The sequence below is a fragment of the Oncorhynchus kisutch genome, linkage group LG11, assembly GCF_002021735.2.
Source record: "Oncorhynchus kisutch isolate 150728-3 linkage group LG11, Okis_V2, whole genome shotgun sequence".
NCBI lineage: Eukaryota > Metazoa > Chordata > Actinopteri > Salmoniformes > Salmonidae > Oncorhynchus > Oncorhynchus kisutch.
Window position 1 is genome coordinate 90457860 of NC_034184.2, and position 20373 is coordinate 90478232.

The 20373-nt window shown below is 46.2% G+C and overlaps 1 protein-coding gene across 3 annotated transcripts in view; it reads right to left on the reverse strand.

Annotated features, from left to right (window-relative positions):
- The window catches only part of LOC109884889 (cytoplasmic protein NCK1), a 75219-nt gene that overhangs the window by 1965 nt on the left and 52881 nt on the right, over positions 1–20373 (reverse strand). For all 3 annotated transcript variants that reach the window (XM_031836473.1, XM_031836472.1, XM_031836474.1), the window contains one exon: positions 2953–3716. In XM_031836473.1, coding sequence (XP_031692333.1) covers positions 2953–3716 — 764 coding nt within the window. The remainder of the gene's footprint in view (positions 1–2952; positions 3717–20373) is intronic.

A 20373-nucleotide genomic window follows, 5' to 3' on the forward strand; every position in this document is an offset into this window, starting at 1 on the left:
TGGAGCAGTGGAAACATGTTCTCTGGAGTGATGAATCACGCTTCACCATCTGGCAGTCTGACACACTAATCTGGGTTTGGCCGATGCCAGGAGAACGCTACCTGCATTAATGCATAGTGCCCACTGTAAAGTTTGGTGGAGGAGGAATAATGGTCTGGGGCTGTTTTTCATGGTTTGGACAAGGTCTTTTAGTCCCAGTGAAGGAAAATCAACGCTACAGCACACAATGACATTCTAGATGATTCTGTGCTTCCAACTGTGTGGCAACAGTTTGGGGAAGGACCTTTCCTGTTTCAGCATGACAACACCCCCTTGCAGATTGGTGTAGAATAAGTTGACTGGCCTGCTCAGAGTCCTGACCTGAACCCCATCGAACACCTTTGGGATGAATTAGAACGCCGACTGCGAGTAAGGCCTAATCAGGCCTCATTAATGCTCGTGGCTGACTGGAAGCAAGTCCCACAGCAATGTTCCAACATCTAGTGGAAAGCCTTCCCAGAAGAGTGGAGGCTGTTATAGCAGCAAAGGGGGGACAACTCCATATTAAAGCCTTCCCAGAAGAGTGGAGGCTGTTCAGCAGCAAAGGGGGGGACCAACTCCATATTAAAGCCTTCCCAGAAGAGTGGAGGCTGTTATAGCAGCAAAGGGGGGACCAACTCCATATTAAAGCCTTCCCAGAAGAGAGGAGACTGTATAGACCCCCTGTATAGACCACCGCCTGTACAGACTGTATAGACCACCGCCTGTATAGACTGTATAGACCACCGCCATCATCGTTAGTAAGAATTTGTTCTGAACTGACATGCCTAGTTAAATAGGGTTAAAGGTTAAATGCGAGAGGTCCTGTAATCACCCCTGATAACCTGAAATAACTTGGCCAAAATGATAGAATTACATCTGTCTGTTCAGAAAGAAATTAAATCATTGAAAATACTAAACCATGAGTAGGCCTGTAGTTTAGCCACAGAGGATCAATAGCTTCTTTAAAAACAATAGGACTAGCTGTGGATTGTGTATAGCCCAATCGCAAGACATTTTTAAAAATGTTTTTATTTAACTAGGGAAGTCAGTTAAGAACAAATTCTTATTTTCAATGACGGCCTACCGGGGAACAGTGAGATAACTGCCTTGTTCAGGGGCAGGAGGACAGATTTTTACCTTGTCAGCTCGGGGATTTGATCTTGCAACCTCTCGGTTACTGGCCCAACGCTCTAACCACTAGGCTACCTGCTGGTTACTGGCCCAACGCTCTAACCACTAGGCTACCTGCCACCTCTACACTCTAACCACTAGGCTACCTGCCTCCTCTACACTCTAACCACTAGGCTACCTGCCTCCTCTACACTCTAACCACTAGGCTACCTGCCTCCTCTACACTCTAACCACTAGGCTACCTGCCTCCTCTACACTCTAACCACTAGGCTACCTGCCTCCTCTACACTCTAACCACTAGGCTACCTGCCTCCTCTACACTCTAACCACTAGGCTACCTGCCTCCTCTACACTCTAACCACTAGGCTACCTGCCGCCTCTACACTCTAACCACTAGGCTACCTGCCGCCTCTACACTCTAACCACTAGGCTACCTGCCTCCTCTACACTCTAACCACTAGGCTACCTGCCTCCTCTACACTCTTACCACTAGGCTACCTGCCTCCTCTACACTCTAACCACTAGGCTACCTGCCACCTCTACACTCTAACCACTAGGCTACCTGCCTCCTCTACACTCTAACCACTAGGCTACCTGCCACCTCTACACTCTAACCACTAGGCTACCTGCCTCCTCTACACTCTAACCACTAGGCTACCTGCCACCTCTACACTCTAACCACTAGGCTACCTGCCGCCCCCCATGCCGACAGTCGGAAAGGGCGCCAAATGTGTCAGTGAATAGCATGCAGACAAGGCAGGCTTTTAGCAAGATTTCAAATACAATCACAGGTTGGAAAGCAAATGGTTCCAGCTGAAAAGAAAAGCCTAGTTTGACTGCAGGCTGCCATGTCATCAACTTCCAAATGGGCCTATTGAGGGAACAGCATTGTTTCACTAAGTAAAACAAGAGACAGGCTTCTGGCACGAGGGCATTGACCATCGCCAGTCAGCGAGATGCATATCAGTGGTTGAGTCAGTGAAACTGGAATGCCTCTTTAGGACTATAATTTCTCCTCGTACAATATGTCTCCTCCACACACCCTGGGCCTTGGCTATTGATGGATTCAAGACTAGGTCGTTTTTATTGATCTCAGATTCTCAGTGTCTAAATAAAGACACCTCGGTCTCAGCATTGACTCCCTGTCTAAATAAAGACACCCTGGTCTCAGCATTGACTCCCTGTCTAAATAAAGACACCTTGGTCTCAGCATTGACTCCCTGTCTAAATAAAGACACCTTGGTCTCAGCATTGACTCCCTGTCTAAATAAAGACACCTTGGTCTCAGCATTGACTCCCTGTCTAAATAAAGACACCTTGGTCTCAGCATTGACTCCCTGTCTAAATAAAGACACCTTGGTCTCAACACTGACTCCCTGTCTAAATAAAGACACCCTGGTCTCAGCATTGACTCCCTGTCTAAATAAAGACACCTTGGTCTCAGCATTGACTCCCTGTCTAAATAAAGACACCTTGGTCTCAGCATTGACTCCCTGTCTAAATAAAGACACCTTGGTCTCAACACTGACTCCCTGTCTAAATAAAAGACACCCTGGTCTCAGCATTGACTCCCTGTCTAAATAAAGACACCTTGGTCTCAGCATTGACTCCCTGTCTAAATAAAGACACCTTGGTCTCAGCATTGACTCCCTGTCTAAATAAAGACACCGTGGCACCTCTGATGAGGAAGTCCCCCTAACTTATAAACGTCTAAAACCCTGGGATGTACAGCTCTCTACAGACGGCTGTATAGATTGAGTTATAGATAGAAGTCAGTTATAGATAGAAGTCAGGACTCACCGATGACTCAGAGTCTCTGATGAGGAAGTCTCCCTCCACTCCTCTCTGGTTGAGAGCCACCTCTGCCTGATGACGCGTCACCTTGCCATAGTACCACGGCTTCCCAGCAAACCGCCCCACCGTGGCCGGAGAGATGTAGTCACAGTCGGGCGTGGGCGGCCCCGCGGGGCCCAGTGAGGCATTCTGGGTAGTAGAGTCCTGCTGGGGAGGCAGCACAGTGACGTAGTTCTTAGGCACTAGTCCCAGCTGTCCGTCTGCTTTACGGCACTTCCACCACTCAGGGTCGTTGTCTGGTTTCTCTACCACCTCCATCACCTCTCCCTTCTCAAAGTTCAGCTCCTCGTCGTTCCCCGAGCTGAAAGGGTACAGCGCCTGCACCGTGTGGAGTCTCCGGTTCCCGTTAGACACACTGTGAACCACTGCCGCTAGCTTCTCAGTCAGTGACCCTATTGGGTCCCCCAAACTGTCGCCCCCTCCTCCCCCCGCTGTCCCATCTGCGTCCTCCGTCACGTAGTTGGAAGGGAACCATCCGGAACACCCCTGGTACCCCCCACGCCACCAGCCATCGCTACACTTCTCCATGACGATGACGCGTGTACCCTTAACCAATGAGAGCTCGTCCTCACGCTCGGCGGTGTAGCTGAACTTGACGAGCGCCGGCAGGTTGAGGTCGTAAAGGCGCTCGCCATTGTCGGAGCACGTGTCGGCGTCGGCGTTCGAGGCCGTGTCACGCATTCCCGTTTTCCGCTTCACCTTCCCGATGCCTGTTGGGAAACACCAGGAGAGGTTGTCATAGTTACTGAGAGGGTATTCAGACAGTTATATTATGGTCTGTTAGGACAGGGAGCGATGCACCATGAGATATTATAAAAAGGGTGAAACTTGTGTGTGTGATCATAGCTAATATAATAATAAATCATATATGCCATTTAAGAAGACCCTTTTATCCAAAGCGACTTGGGGTGGCCCAAGTGGGAAACAAACCCACAATCCTGCCGTTGCAAACTCTACCAAGTGAACCACACATGAACACAATACATACTACCATCATCACCAGCAGTGGAGGAAAAACTACCCAATTGTCATACTTGAGTAAACGTAAAGATACCTTAATAGAAAACGACTGAAGTAAAAGTGAGTCACCCAGTAAAAAAATACTTGAATAAAAGTCCAAAAGTATTTGGTTTTAAATATACGTAAGTATCAAAAATAAATGTAATTGCCCAAATATACTTAAGAATCAAAAGTGAAAGTTTAAATGATTTCAAATTTCTTATATTTTTTTTCAGTCTAAGACTTGAGTGGCTGGAGTCTGACATTTTCTAGGGCCTTCCTTTGACACCGCCTGGTATAGAGATGATGCAGCTGTACACATTTTCTAGGGCCTTCCTTTGACACCGCCTGGTATAGAGATGATGCAGCTGTACACATTTTCTAGGGCCTTCCTTTGACACCGCCTGGTATAGAGATGATGCAGCTGTAGACTTTGAGGATCTGAGAGCCCATGACAAATCTTTTCAGCCTTCTGCAGGGGAAGAGTCATTGTTGTGCCCTCTTCACGATTATGTTAGTGTGTGTGGACCATGATAGATCCTTAGCGATGTGGACAGCGAGGGACTTGAAGTTCTCGACCCACTCCGCTACAGTCGATGTGAATGGGTTGTGTTCGGCCCTGTAGTCCACAATCAGCTCCTTTGTCTTGCTAACATTGAGGGAGAGGTTGATGTCCTGGCACCACACAGTCAGGTCTCATACCTCTTCCCTATAGGCGGTCTCATCTTTGTCGGTGATCAGGCCTACCACTGTTGTGTCATCAGCAAACTTAATATTTTTGGGATAGGGGGCAGCATTTTCACTTTTGGATGAATAGCGTGCCCAGAGTGAACTGCCTCCTACTCTGTCCCAGATGCTAATATATGCATAATATTTTTCATATTGGATAGAATACACTCTGACATTTCTGAAACTGTTTGAATGATGTCTGTGAGTATAACAGAACTCATATGGCAGGTGAAAAACCTGAGAAAAATCCAACCAGGAAGTGGGACATCTGAGGTTTGTAGTTTTTCAAAGCTTGGCCTACCGAATACACAGTGGGATATGGATAAAGTTGCACCTTCCTATGGCTTCCACTAGATGTCAACCGTCTTTAGAAACTTGAATGAAGATTCTACTATAAAGGAGGGGCTCATGAGACCTGTTTGAGTCAGTGGTCTGGCAGAGTGTCTCAGGCTCGTGACACATGCCCCCGACAGAGTTACCTCTCGTTCAAGAGCTTTTCTTCAGACAAAGGAATTCTCCGGGTTGGAACATTAGATGTTTTATGTTAAAAACATCCGAAAGATTGATTCCATACATCGTTTGACTTGTTTCTACGACCTGTAACGGAACTTTTCGAGTTTTTGTCTGGACGAAGTGCCCGCGCCTCATGAAGATGAATTAGTGGGCTGAACACGCTAACAACAAGTGGCTATTTGGACATGAATTATGGACTTTATGGAACAAATCAGTCATTTGTCGTCAAACTGGGTTTCCTGGGAGTGCATTCTGATGAAGATCATCAAAAGGTAAGTGAATATTTAGTGTTATTTCTAACTTCTGTTGACTCCAAAATGGCGGATATTTCTCTGGCTGGATTGGGCTCTGAGCGCCGTTCTCAGATTATGCTTTTTCTGTTTTTTTTTATCTGACACAGCGGTTGCATTAAGAAGAAGTCTATCTTTAGTTATGTGAATAACCCTTGTATCTTTTATCAATGTTTATTGAGTATTTCTGTAAAATCACCGGATGTTTTGGAATCAAAACATTACTGCACGTAATGCGCCAACGTAAAGTGAGATTTTTGGATATAAATATGCACATTATCGAACAAAACATACATGTATTGTGTAACATGATGTCCTATGAGTGTCATCTGATGAAGATCATCAACGGTCAGTGATTCATTTTATCTCTAGTTATACTTTTTGTGACTCCTATCTTTGGCTGGAAAAATGGCTGTGTTTTTTGACTTGGCTATGACCTAACATAATCATATGTTGTGCTTTCACTGTAAAACATTTTTGAAATCGGACACGATGGATTAACAAGATGTTTATCTTTCATATTGGATTGGACTTGTTAATGAGTGAAAGTTACATATTACAATTTTTTTTTTTTGAATTTCACATACTGCCTTTTCATTGGAATGTTGTTGAGGGGTTCCGCTAGCGGAATGCCTGCGCTAGAAAGTTTAACCTTTTAGGGATAGGGGGCAGCATTTTCACTTTGGATGAATTGCGTGCCCAGCCTCCTACTCTGTCCCAGATGTTTATATATGCATATTGGATAGAAAACGCTCAGAATTTTCTAAAACTGTATGAATTATGTCTGTGAGTATAACAGAAGTCATAGGGCAGGCAAACTTGTAAACAGGAAGTGGAAATTCTGGGGCTGGTTGATTTTCAACTCATCGCCTATTCACATCCAAATAAGATATGGATCTGTTCGCACTTCCTACGCCTTCCACTAGATGTCAACAGTCAGTAGAATGTGGAATGAAGCCTCTAGTGTGATGTGGGACCGGATGGGAGGGAAATGAGTCACTGGTCTGGCAGAATGCCAGTCTGGTCTGTGAAGGAGTGAGGAGGTCTCCTTGGTAACAGGGTGAACCAGAGACCGTCTGGTCTGTGAAGGAGGTCTCCTTGGTAACAGGGTGAACCAGAGACTGTCTGGTCTGTGAAGGAGTGAGGAGGTCTGCGGTTACAGCCGACAAACAGAGACAGCTGACAGACAGCCAGACCCAGCCAAACAGACAGAGACAGCTGACAGACAGCCAGCCAGCTGACAGACAGCAAGCCGACAGACAGCCGACAGACAGAGAGACAGCCGACAGACAGAGAGACAGCCGACAGACAGAGAGACAGCCGACAGACAGAGAGACAGCCGACAGACAGAGAGACAGCCGACAGACAGAGAGACAGCCGACAGACAGAGAGACAGCCGACAGACAGAGACACAGCCGACAGACAGAGACACAGCCGACAGACAGAGACACAGCCGACAGACAGAGACACAGCCGACAGACAGAGACACAGCCGACAGACAGAGACACAGCCGACAGACAGAGACACAGCCGACAGACAGACAGAGACAGCCGACAGACAGACAGAGACAGCCGACAGACAGACAGACAGACAGACGACAGACAGAGACAACCGACAGACAGAGACAACCGACAGACAGACAACCGACAGACAGACAACCGACAGAGAGAGACAGCCGACAGAGACAGCTGACAGACAGCCAGCCAGCTGACAGCCAGCCAGCTGACAGACAGCAAGCCGCCAGACAGACAGCCGACAGACAGAGACACAGCCGACAGACAGAGACACAGCCGACAGACAGAGACACAGCCGACAGACAGAGACACAGCCGACAGAGACACACAGCCGGACAGACAGACGACAGACAGAGACAACCGACAGACAGACAACCGACAGACAGACAACCGACAGACAGAGAGACAGCCAGACAGAGACAGCTGACAGACAGCCAGCCAGCTGACAGCCAGCCAGCTGACAGACAGCAAGCCGCCAGACAGACAGCCGACAGACAGAGACACAGCCGACAGACAGAGACACAGCCGACAGACAGAGACACAGCCGACAGACAGAGACACAGCCGACAGACAGAGACACAGCCGACAGACAGAGACACAGCCGACAGACAGAGACACAGCCGCCAGACAGACAGAGACAGCCGACAGACAGACAGACAGACGACAGACAGAGACAACCGACAGACAGAGACAACCGACAGACAGAGACAACCGACAGACAGACAACCGACAGAGAGAGACTGCCGACAGAGACAGCTGACAGACAGCCAGCCAGCCAGCTGACAGACAGCAAGCCGCCAGACAGACAGCCGACAGACAGACAGCCGACAGACAGAGACACAGCCGACAGACAGAGACACAGCCGACAGACAGAGACACAGCCGACAGACAGAGACACAGCCGACAGACAGAGACACAGCCGACAGACAGAGACACACAGCCGACAGAGACACACAGCCGGACAGACAGACGACAGACAGAGACAACCGACAGACAGACAACCGACAGACAGAGAGACAGCCAGACAGAGACAGCTGACAGACAGCCAGCCAGCTGACAGCCAGCCAGCTGACAGACAGCAAGCCGCCAGACAGACAGCCGACAGACAGAGACACAGCCGACAGACAGAGACACAGCCGACAGACAGAGACACAGCCGACAGACAGAGACACAGCCGACAGACAGACAGACAGCCGACAGACAGAGACAACCGACAGACAGACAACCGACAGACAGAGAGACAGCCGACAGACAGAGACAGCTGACAGACAGCCAGACCCAGCCAAACAGACAGAGACAGCTGACAGACAGACAGCCAGCCAGCTGACAGACAGCCAGACAGACAGCCAGACAGACAGCCGACAGACAGAGACACAGCCGACAGACAGAGACACAGCCGACAGACAGAGACACAGCCGACAGACGGACAGACAGCCGACAGACAGACAACCGACAGAGAGACAACCGACAGAGAGACAACCGACAGAGAGACAACCGACAGAGAGACAACCGACAGAGAGACAACCGACAGAGAGACAACCGACAGAGAGACAACCGACAGAGAGACAACCGACAGAGAGACAACCGACAGAGAGACAACCGACAGAGAGACAACCGACAGAGAGACAACCGACAGAGAGACAGCCGACAGAGAGACAGCCGACAGAGAGACAGCCGACAGAGAGACAGCCGACAGAGAGACAGCCGACAGAGAGACAGCCGACAGAGACAGCCAGACCCAGCCAGACAGACAGCAAGCCGACAGACAGAGAGACAACCGACAGACAGCCAGTCCCATGGTAGTTTGATGAGCCAGCAGAACTAAGGCCAGGCAGGTCGACCCCATCATTAGACTCCACATGGAGACAGCTGACAGACAGCCAGTCCCATGGTAGTTTGATGAGCCAGCAGAACTAAGGCCAGGCAGGTAGACCCCATCATTAGACTCCACATGGAGAGAGCCACAACACAGTAAGAAGAAAACAACAGGTCAGTACAGGCCCTGAGAACAGACCGTGTCAACTCAAAACTAAAAAGGTCAAAAGTAAAGTCATAAGGCCTATAAGACCGTACTAGACAAAAAGATACCCTCTATAAGGCAATACTAGACTCCTAGACAAAAAGCTACCAGTCTTTAAACTGATAACCAGTCTTTAGGGAGACCACATGGAGAAGCTGATGGACAATGCTACCAAATACTAATGGACTATATGTAAACTTCTGACTCAGTGGGAATGTGATGAAAGAAATAAAAAGCTGAAATAAATCATTCTCTCCATTACACATTCTTAAAATAAAGTGGTGCTCCAAACTGACAGGGAATATTTACTACGATTAAATGTCAGTAAAGGTAGTTTAAATGTATTTGGATAAGGTGTATGTAAACTTCCAACTTCAACTGTATAGAACTAGAGAGGAGACAGTAGTGTTATCACACTGGACATCAAGGGAATAGATTTTTTCCCTCCACTATTCAAAACAACCACTTTGCATTAAAATAGCATGAGGCCCGAGACTGATCACTTTGCCTGGCTGGCATCCCCCACCATCCCACCCACCCACCCGCCCGCACCCCCGCTAATATCAGCTAGTTATGGTGGTCTATGGTAGTCGGTATCCTCTGGAGTGATAGGAGGACTGGACTAAGATAAGAGGTGGTATTCTAGGGCATCTGGGGTGTCTGTCACGTCAACGTGTCTGAGCTTGGCTGTGCTGTATTGTTCCAGTCCTAATAGTCATGTATAAGCCTGGTTGTGTAAAACGCCTGTCCTAACGTGATCTAAAATGGTATTCATTCATCAAAGTACTCTACTCATCTCAGGAAGCAACAATAACACCAATGTATGGGACTGTGCGATAGATCAGGAAAAACCTGCACATTGTGCTTGCCAGTATCACTTAATTTAGCTAACGTATCGGCCTCACGTCCTTCATCCTAGACCCTAGACCCAAACTGTTACAGACCTATATCCATCCTGCCCTGCCTATCTAAGGTCTTCGAAAGCCAAGTCAACAAACAGGTCACTGACCATCTCGAATCCCACCGTACCTTCTCCGCTGTGCAATCTGGTTTCCGAGCCGGTCATGGGTGCACCTCAGCCACACTCAAGGTACTCAACGATATCATAACCGCCATCGATAAAAGACAGTACTGTGCAGCCGTCTTCATCGACCTTGCCAAGGCTTTCGACTCTGTCAATCACCATATTCTTATCGGCAGACTCAGGAGCCTCGGTTTTTCGGATGACTGCCTTGCCTGGTTCACCAATTACTTTGCAGACAGAGTTCAGTGCGTCAAATCGGAGGGCATGCTGTCTGGTCCTCTGGCAGTCTCTATGGGGGTGCCACAGGGTTCAATTCTCGGGCCGACTCTTTTCTCTGTGTATATCAATGATGTTGCTCTTGCTGCGGGCGATTCCCTGATCCACCTCTACGCAGACGACACCATTCTATATACTTTCGGCCCGTCTTTGGACACTGTGCTATCTAACCTCCAAACAAGCTTCAATGCCATACAACACTCCTTCCGTGGCCTCCAACTGCTCTTAAACGCTAGTAAAACCAAATGCATGCTTTTCAACCGGTCGCTGCCTGCACCCGCATGCCCGACTAGCATCACCACCCTGGATGGTTCCGACCTAGAATATGTGGACGTCTATAAGTACCTAGGTGTCTGGCTAGACTGCAAACTCTCCTTCCAGACTCATATCAAACATCTCCAATCGAAAATCAAATCAAGAGTCGGCTTTCTATTCTGCAACAAAGCCTCCTTCACTCACGCCGCCAAGCTTACCCTAGTAAAACTGACTATCCTACCTACTTCGGCGATGTCATCTACAAAATGGCTTCCAACACTCTACTCAGCAAACTGGATGCAGTTTATCACAGTGCTATCCGTTTTGTCACTAAAGCACCTTATACCACCCACCACTGCGACTTGTATGCTCTAGTCGGCTGGCCCTCGCTACATATTCGTCGCCAGACCCACTGGCTCCAGGTCATCTACAAGTCCATGCTAGGTAAAGCTCCGCCTTATCTCAGCTCACTGGTCACGATGGCAACACCCATCCGTAGCACGCGCTCCAGCAGGTGTATCTCACTGATCATCCCTAAAGCCAACACCTCATTTGGCCGCCTTTCGTTCCAGTACTCTGCTGCCTGTGACTGGAACGAATTGCAAAAATCACTGAGTTGAAGATATAGATCAGATCTACAGAATATAGAAACAGTTGAAGATATAGATCAGATCTACAGAATATAGAAACAGTTGAAGATATAGATCAGATCTACAGAATATAGAAACAGTTGAAGATATAGATCAGATCTACAGAATATAGAAACAGTTGAAGATATAGATCAGATCTACAGAATATAGAAACAGTTGAAGATATAGATCAGATCTACAGAATATAGAAACAGTTGAAGATATAGATCAGATCTACAGAATATAGAAACAGTTGAAGATATAGATCAGATCTACAGAATATAGAAACAGTTGAAGATATAGATCAGATCTACAGAATATAGAAACAGTTGAAGATATAGATCAGATCTACAGAATATAGAAACAGTTGAAGATATAGATCAGATCTACATAATATAGATACAGTTGAAGTTGGAAGTTTACATCCACTTAGGTTGGAGTCATTAAAACTAGTTTTTCAACCACTCCACAACTTTCTTGTTGTCTTGGCAAGTTGGTTGGGACATCTACTTTGTGCAAGACACAAGTCATTTTTCCAACATTTGTTTACAGACAGATTATTTCACTGTATCACAATTCCAGTGGGTCAGAAGTTGACAGTGCCTTTAAACCGCTTGGAAAATTCCAGAAAATGATGTCATGGCTTCTGATAGGCTAATTGACATCATTTGAGTCAATTGGAGGTGTACCTGTGGATATATTTCAAGGCCTACCTTCAAACTCAGTGCCTCTTTGCTTGACATCATGGGAAAATCAAAAGAAATCAGCTAAGACCTCAGAAAAATAATTGTAGACCGACAAGTCTGGTTCATCCTTGGGAGCAATTTCCAAACACCTGAAGGTACCACGTTCAACTGTACAAACAGTACGCAAGTATAAACACCATGGGACCACACAGCCGTCATATCGCTCAGGAAGGAGAAGCGTTCTGTCTCCTAGAGATGAACGTACTTTGGTGCAAAAAGTTCACATCAATCCCAGAACAACAGCAGAGGACCTTGTGAAGATGCTGGAGGAAACAGGTACAAAAGTACCTATATCCACATAACCTGAAAGGCCGCTCAGAAAGGAAGAAGCCACTGCTCCAAAACTGCCATAAAAAAAGCCAGATTACGGTTTGCAACTGTACATGGGGACAAAGATCGTACTTTTTGGAGAAATGAAACAAAAATAGAACTGTTTGGCTATAATGACCATCGTTATGTTTGGAGGAAAAAGGGGGAGGTTTGCAAGCCGGAGAACACCATCCCAACCGTGAAGCATGGGGATGGCAGCATCATGTTGTGGGGGTGATTTGCTGAAGGAGCACTTCACAAAATAGATGGCATCATGAGGGAGGGAAAATAGGTGGATATATTGAAGCAACATCTCAAGACATCAGTCAGGAAGTTAAAGCTTGGTCGCAAATGGGTCTTCCAAATGGACAATGACCTCAAGCATACTTCCAAAGTTGTGTCAAAATGGCTTAAGGACAACAAAGTCAAGGTATTGGAGTGGCCATCACAAAGCCTCAACCTCAATCACATAGAACATTGGTGGGCAGAGCTGAAAAAGCATGTGCGAGCAAGGAGACCTACAAACCTGTCTCAGTTACACCAGCTTTGTTAGGAGGAATGGGCCAAAATTCACACAACTTATTATGAGAAGCTTGTGAAAGGCTACCTGAAACGTTTGACCCAAGTTAAACAATTCAAAGGCAATGCTACCAAATACTAATTGAGTGTATGTAAACTTCTGACCCACTGGGAATGTGATGAAAATAAATAAAAGCTGAAATAAATAACTATTATTCTGACATTTCACATTCTTAAAATAAAGTGGTGATCCTAACTGACCTAAAACAGGGAATCTTTACTAGGATTAAATGTCAGGAATTGTGAAAAACAAAGTTTAAATGTATTTGGCTATGGTGTTTGTAAACTTCAACTGTAATATTATAAAACATGTGTTTTCTCCGACGTTGGATAGCAGTCCCTGTCCACAGTTCTGAAACATCAGTGCGCGGTTGAATTGGCGTCTTTTCCTAGACCGTGTTGCTATGTGCATAATAGCAACAGTAACCAGCATATTGGTGTTGAGAACAATGTGGCCGAGGCAGCAGCAGAGGGAGGAGATGAGGAAACAGCCTTATTGTCTAAGAAAAGTGAGGCGAGAGGAAACACCGAGCGGTGGTCATTGAGGAAGGAAGCCAATGCCTCTTCCTCCTGTCGCCCAACCTTCTCGTGTCCCTCCGCCTGTCCCCCCCTCCTCCTGTCCCTCCGCCTGTCCCCCCTCCTCCTGTCCCACCTCCTGTCCCTCCGCCTGTCCCCCCTCCTCCTGTCCCTCCGCCTGTCCCCCCTCCTCCTGTCCCTCCGCCTGTCCCCCCTCCTCCTGTCCCTCCTCTTCCCCTTCCTCTAATGGTCAATAAGAGCTAGAAATACCTTTGACCGAGATTACAGCTGTGAGTCTTTTTGGGAACATCTCCAAGAGATTTCCACACCTGGATTGTGAAACATTTGCTCATTATTCTTGCTCTGTCTAGAAAGCCATTTGCAATAGATTTAACCAGATTTCAGTTTAAACTGTAACTCTGCCACTCAGGAACATTCACGGTTTTCTTGGTAAGATACTCCAGTATATATTTGGCCTTGTGTTGTAGGTTAATGTTCTGCTGAAAAGTGAATTTGTCTCCCAGTGTCTGTTGGAAAGCAGACAACCAGGTTTTCCTCTCGGACATTGCCTGTGCTTAGCTCTACTTGTTTCCTTTTATCCTGAAAAACTCACCATGCCTTGCTGAAGACAAGTATACCTATGACATGATACAGCCACCACAATGCTTGAAAATATGGAAAGCCGTACTCAGTGATGTGTTAGATTTTCACCACTGTAATTTAGGTTAGTATGACGGAGTAGCTACAACGTTGTTAATACATTCTCGGATCTCTCCTATCACAGCCATTAAAACGGTATTAAAATCACCATTAGTTTCATGGTGAAATCCCTGAGCAGTTTCCTTCCTCTCTGGCAACTGAGTTAGGAAGGATTCCTGTATCTTCTTAGTTTATGGGTGTATTGACACACCATCCAAAGCCTAATTAAAAATGTCACCATCCTCAAAAAGGTATATTCAGTGTCAGCTTTTTAAAAATACATATTTTACCCATCTACCAATCGATACCCAGAAATATGACTTTCCTCAATTGGATCCTATGTTCGTACCCCACAAAACATTTCCACTTATCCCAGACTGCTCCTTCCACTTATCCCAACAGTTAAGGCTTCAACAGCATAGTATTCTCCAAGCTCATCATTAAGCTCGGGGCCCTGGGTCTGAACCCCTCCCTGTGCAACTGGGTCCTGGACTTCCTGACGGGCCACCCACAGGTGGTGAGGGTAGGTTACACCACCTCTACTTCACTGATCCTCAACACCGGGGCCCCACAAGGGTACATGCTCAGCCCCCTCCTGACTCCCTGTTCACCTATGACTGCGTGGCCACGTACGTCTCCAACTCAATCATCAAGTTTACAGACGACAACAGTGGTAGGCCTGCTTCAAGTTCCTCATCGTACACGTCACTGACAATCTAAAATGGTCCACCCACACAGAAAGTGTGGGGAAGGCGCATTAGTGCCTTTTCAACCTCAGGAGGCTTTAGAAATTCGGCTTGGCCCCTAAGTTCCTCAAACTTTTACAGATGCACCATTGAGAGCATCCTGTTGGGCTGTATCACCGCCTGGTAGGGCAACTGCACCATCCACAACCACAGGGCTCTCCAGAAAGTGGTCGGTCTGCCCAACGCATCACTGGGGCCAAACTACCTGCCCTCCAGGACACCTACAGCACCCGGTGTCACAGGAAGGACAAGAAGATCATCAAGGACCTCAGACACCAAAGCCTTGTCCTGTTCACCCTGCTACCATTCAGAAGGCCAAGTCAGTACAGGTGCATCAAAGGTGGGACCGAGAGACTGGAAAAGGCCATCAGACTTTAAATAGTCCCACTAGCCAGCCTCCACCCAGTACCCTGCCCTGAACTTACTGTTACTACCCTGCTACCCACTACCCTGCCCTGAACTTACTGTTACTACCCTGCCCTGAACTTTAGTTACTGTTACTACCCTGCCCTGAACTTACTGTTACTACCCTGCCCTGAACTTTAGTTACTGTTACTACCCTGCCCTGAACCTTAGTTACTGTTACTACCCTGCTACCCAGTACCCTGCCCTGAACCTTAGTTACTGTTACTACCCTGCCCTGAACTTTAGTTACTGTTACTACCCTGCCCTGAACTTTAGTCACTGTTACTACCCTGCTACCCGGTAGTCTACCCTGAACCTTAGTTACTGTTACTACCCTGCAGTCTACCCTGAACCTTAGTTACTGTTACTACCCTGCTACCCGGTAGTCTACCCTGAACCTTAGTTACTGTTACTACCCTGCAGTCTACCCTGAACCTTTGTTACTGTTACTACCCTGCTACACGGTAGTCTACCCTGAACCTTAGTTACTGTTACTACCCTGCTACCCAGTACCCTGCCCTGAACCTTAGTTACTGTTACTACCCTGCTACCCAGTACCCTGCCCTGAACCTTAGTTACTGGTACTACCCTGCTACCCACTACCCTGCCCTGAACTTTAGTTACTGTTACTACCCTGCCCTGAACCTTAGTTACTGTAACTACCCTGCTACCCAGCAGTCTACCCTGAACCTTAGTTACTGTTACTACCCGGTAGTCTACCCTGAACCTTAGTTACTGTTGCTACCCGGTACTCTCCCCTGAACCTTAGAGACTGCTGCCCTATGTACATAGACGTCGAACACAGGTCACTTTAATAATGTTTACATACCATTTTACCCACTTCATACGTATATAGGGTATTCTAGTCAAGGCCATCCTATTCAACTATTGCTGTACATACAGTGCATTCGTAAAATATTTATACCTCTTGACTTTTTCCACATGTTGTTATGTTAGAGCCGTATTATAAAATGGATTAAATAAAAAAATCCTCAATACACACACAATACCCCATAAAGACAAAAAGAAAACAGGTTCAGAATTATTTTTTACAAACTTATAAAAAAAACACCTTGTTTACATAATTATTCAGACCCTTCGCTATGAGACTTGAAATTGAGCTCAGGTGCATCCTGTTTCCATTGATCATCCTTGAGATGTTTCTACAACTTGATTAGAGTCCACCTGTGGAAAATTCTATTAATTGGACATGATTTGGAAAGGTACACACCTGTCTATATAAGGTCCCACAGTTGACAGTGCATGTCAGAGCAAAAACCAAACCGTGAGGTCGAAGGAATTGTTCGTAGAGCTTCGAGACAGGATTGTGTCGAGGCACAGATCTGGGGAAGGGCAGCAAAACATTTCTGCAGCATTGAAAGTCCCCAAGAACACAGTGGCCTCCATCATTCTGCAGCATTGAAGGTCCCCAAGAACACAGTGGCCTCCATCATTCTTAAACTGAAAATGTTTGAAACCGCCAAGAATCTTCCTAGAGCTGGCCACCCAGCCAAACTGAGCAATCGAGGGAGAAGGGCCTTGGTCAGGGAGGTGACCAAGAACCCGATGGTCAGTCTGACAGAGCTCTAGAGTTCCTCTGTGGAGATGGGTGAACCTTCCAGAAGGACAACCATCCCTGCAGCACTCCACCAATCAGGCCTTTATGGTAGAGTGGCCAGACGGAAGCCACTCCTCAGTAAAAGGCTCATGACAGCCTGCTTGGAGTTTGCCAAAAGCCACCTAAAGAACTCTCAAACCATGACAAACAAGAAATTAGCAAACATTTCTAAAAACCTGTTTTAGCTTTGTCATTGGGGTATTGTGAGTAGATTGACGAGGAAACAAATTAATGTAATACATTTTTGAATATATCAACTTGTCTAAGGGTTAGTCTATAGAGACTTCTCCTAGGGTTATGTCTAAGGGTTAGTCTATAGAGACTTCTCCTAGGGTTATGTCTAAGGGTTAGTCTATAGAGACTTCTCCTAGGGTTATGTCTAAGGGTTAGTCTATAGAGACTTCTCCTAGGGTTATGTCTAAGGGTTAGTCTATAGAGACTTCTCCTAGGGTTATGTCTAAGGGTTAGTCTATAGAGAGACTTCTCCTAGGGTTATATCAACTTGTCTAAGGGTTAGTCTATAGAGAGACTTCTCCTAGGGTTATTTCAACTTGTCTAAGGGTTATCCCATAGAGAGACTTCTCCTAGGGTTATGTCTAAGGGTTAGTCTATAGAGACTTCTCCTAGGGTTATATCAACTTGTCTAAGGGTTAGTCTATAGAGAGACTTCTCCTAGGGTTATTTCAACTTGTCTAAGGGTTATGCCATAGAGAGACTTCTCCTAGGGTTATATCAACTTGTCTAAGGGTTATCCCATAGAGCGACTTCTCCTAGGGTTATATCAACTTGTCTAAGGGTTATCCCATAGAGCGACTTCTCCTAGGGTTATAGACTAATGCAGTAGTTGTGATCTATCCAACAGACCATTTTCATATATTTTTTATTTAACTAGGTAAGTCAGTTAGGAACAAATTCTTATTTACAATGATGTCCTACCAGGGAACAGTGGGTTAACTGCCTTGTTATGGGGCAGAACGACAGATTTGTACCTTGTCAGCTCGGGGATTCAATCCAGCAACCTTTCGGGACCAGTCCCAACGCCCTAACCACTAGGCTACCTGCCGCCCCAAATGGTGGTGTGGATATTTCCTCTGTCTATCTATCAGGTTTACGGAGCTAGCTGTTCTTCAACAGACCCAGCCATCTGCCTCCCCCTCACTTCCTGTTGCTGCTCCTCGGGAAAAATGTGTCTCAAATTAGAGCTTCCTCTCACTCGCTGAGGAGGCCAAGGCAGGAAACAGAAAGGGAGGGAGGGGAGGGAGGGAATGAGGGAGGGGGAGGGGAGGTTATTTGGTATTTTACTAGGATCCCATTAGCTGTTGCAAAAAGCAGAAGCTACCCTTCCTGGGGTCTACACAGAACAGCTCAAGAACAGAACTAAACAAAAACAATTAAAGGCACAGAGCCTACACATCAATACATACACACACACTATCTGGGTCAAATAGCCTACACATCAATACACACACACACACACTATCTGGGTCAAATAGCCTACACATCAATACATACACACACACTATCTGGGTCAAATAGCCTACACATCAATACACACACACTATCTGGGTCAAATAGCCTACACATCAATACACACACACACACACTATCTGGGTCAAATAGCCTACACATCAATACATACACACACACACACACTATCTGGGTCAAATAGCCTACACATCAATACATACACACACACTATCTGGGTCAAATAGCCTACACATCAATACACACACACACACTATCTGGGTCAAATAGCCTACACATCAATACATACACACACACTATCTGGGTCAAATAGCCTACACATCAATATGTAAACACACACACTATCTGGGTCAAATAGCCTACACATCAATACATACACACACACACTATCTGGGTCAAATAGCCTACACATCAATACATACACACACACACACACACACACACACACACACACACACACTATCTGGGTCAAATAGCCTACACATCAATACATACACACACACACTATCTGGGTCAAATAGCCTACACATCAATACATACACACTATCTGGGTCAAATAGCCTACACATCAATACATACACACACACTATCTGGGTCAAATAGCCTACACATCAATACACACACACACACACTATCTGGGTCAAATAGCCTACACATCAATACATACACACACACTATCTGGGTCAAATAGCCTACACATCAACACACACACACACTATCTGGGTCAAATAGCCTACACATCAATACATACACACACACACACTATCTGGGTCAAATAGCCTACACATCAATACACACACACACACTATCTGGGTCAAATAGCCTACACATCAATACACACACACACACTATCTGGGTCAAATAGCCTTCACATCAATACATACACACACACTATCTGGGTCAAATAGCCTACACATCAATACACACACACACACTATCTGGGTCAAATAGCCTACACATCAATATGTAAACACACACACTATCTGGGTCAAATAGCCTACACATCAATACACACACACACTATCTGGGTCAAATAGCCTACACATCAATACACACACACACACTATCTGGGTCAAATAGCCTACACATCAATACATACACACACACACACTATCTGGGTCAAATAGCCTACACATCAATACATACACACACACTATCTGGGTCAAATAGCCTACACATCAATACATACACACACTATCTGGGTCAAATAGCCTACACATCAATACATACACACACACACACACTATCTGGGTCAAATAGCCTACACATCAATACATACACACACACTATCTGGGTCAAATAGCCTACACATCAATACACACACACACACTATCTGGGTCAAATAGAGGAGAGGCGTTGTGACGTGAGGTGTTGCTTTATCTGCTTGTTGTTTATTTTGGCAATATGAGATGGAAGGAAGTTCCATGCAATAAGGGCTCTGCATAATACTGTACTCTTCCTTGAATTTGTTCTGGGTTTGGGGACTGTGAAAAGACCCCTGGTGGCATGTCTGTTGGGGTAAGTGTGTGTGTCAGAGATGTGTGTAAATTGACTATGCAAACAATTTGGGATTTCCAACATATGAATGTTTCTTATAAAAAGAAGTGATGCTACAGTCTCTCCTCAACTCTTAGCCAAGAGAGACTGGCAGCATAGTATTTATATCAGCCCTCTGATCACAATGAAGAGCAGAACGTGCCGCTCTGTTCTGGGCCACCTGCAGCTTCACTAGGTATTTCTTAGCAACACTTACGACCGGACAATAATCAAGATAAGATAAAACTAGACCCTGTCCAGACCCACGTGTTACACCCCCATCAACTACATCACCCTGTCCAGACCCACCTGTTACACCCCCATCAACTACATCACCCTGTCCAGACCCACCTGTTACACCCCCATCAACTACATCACCCTGTCCAGACCCACGTGTTACACCCCCATCAACTACATCACTCTGTCCAGACCCACCTGTTACACCCCCATCAACTACATCACTCTGTCCAGACCCACCT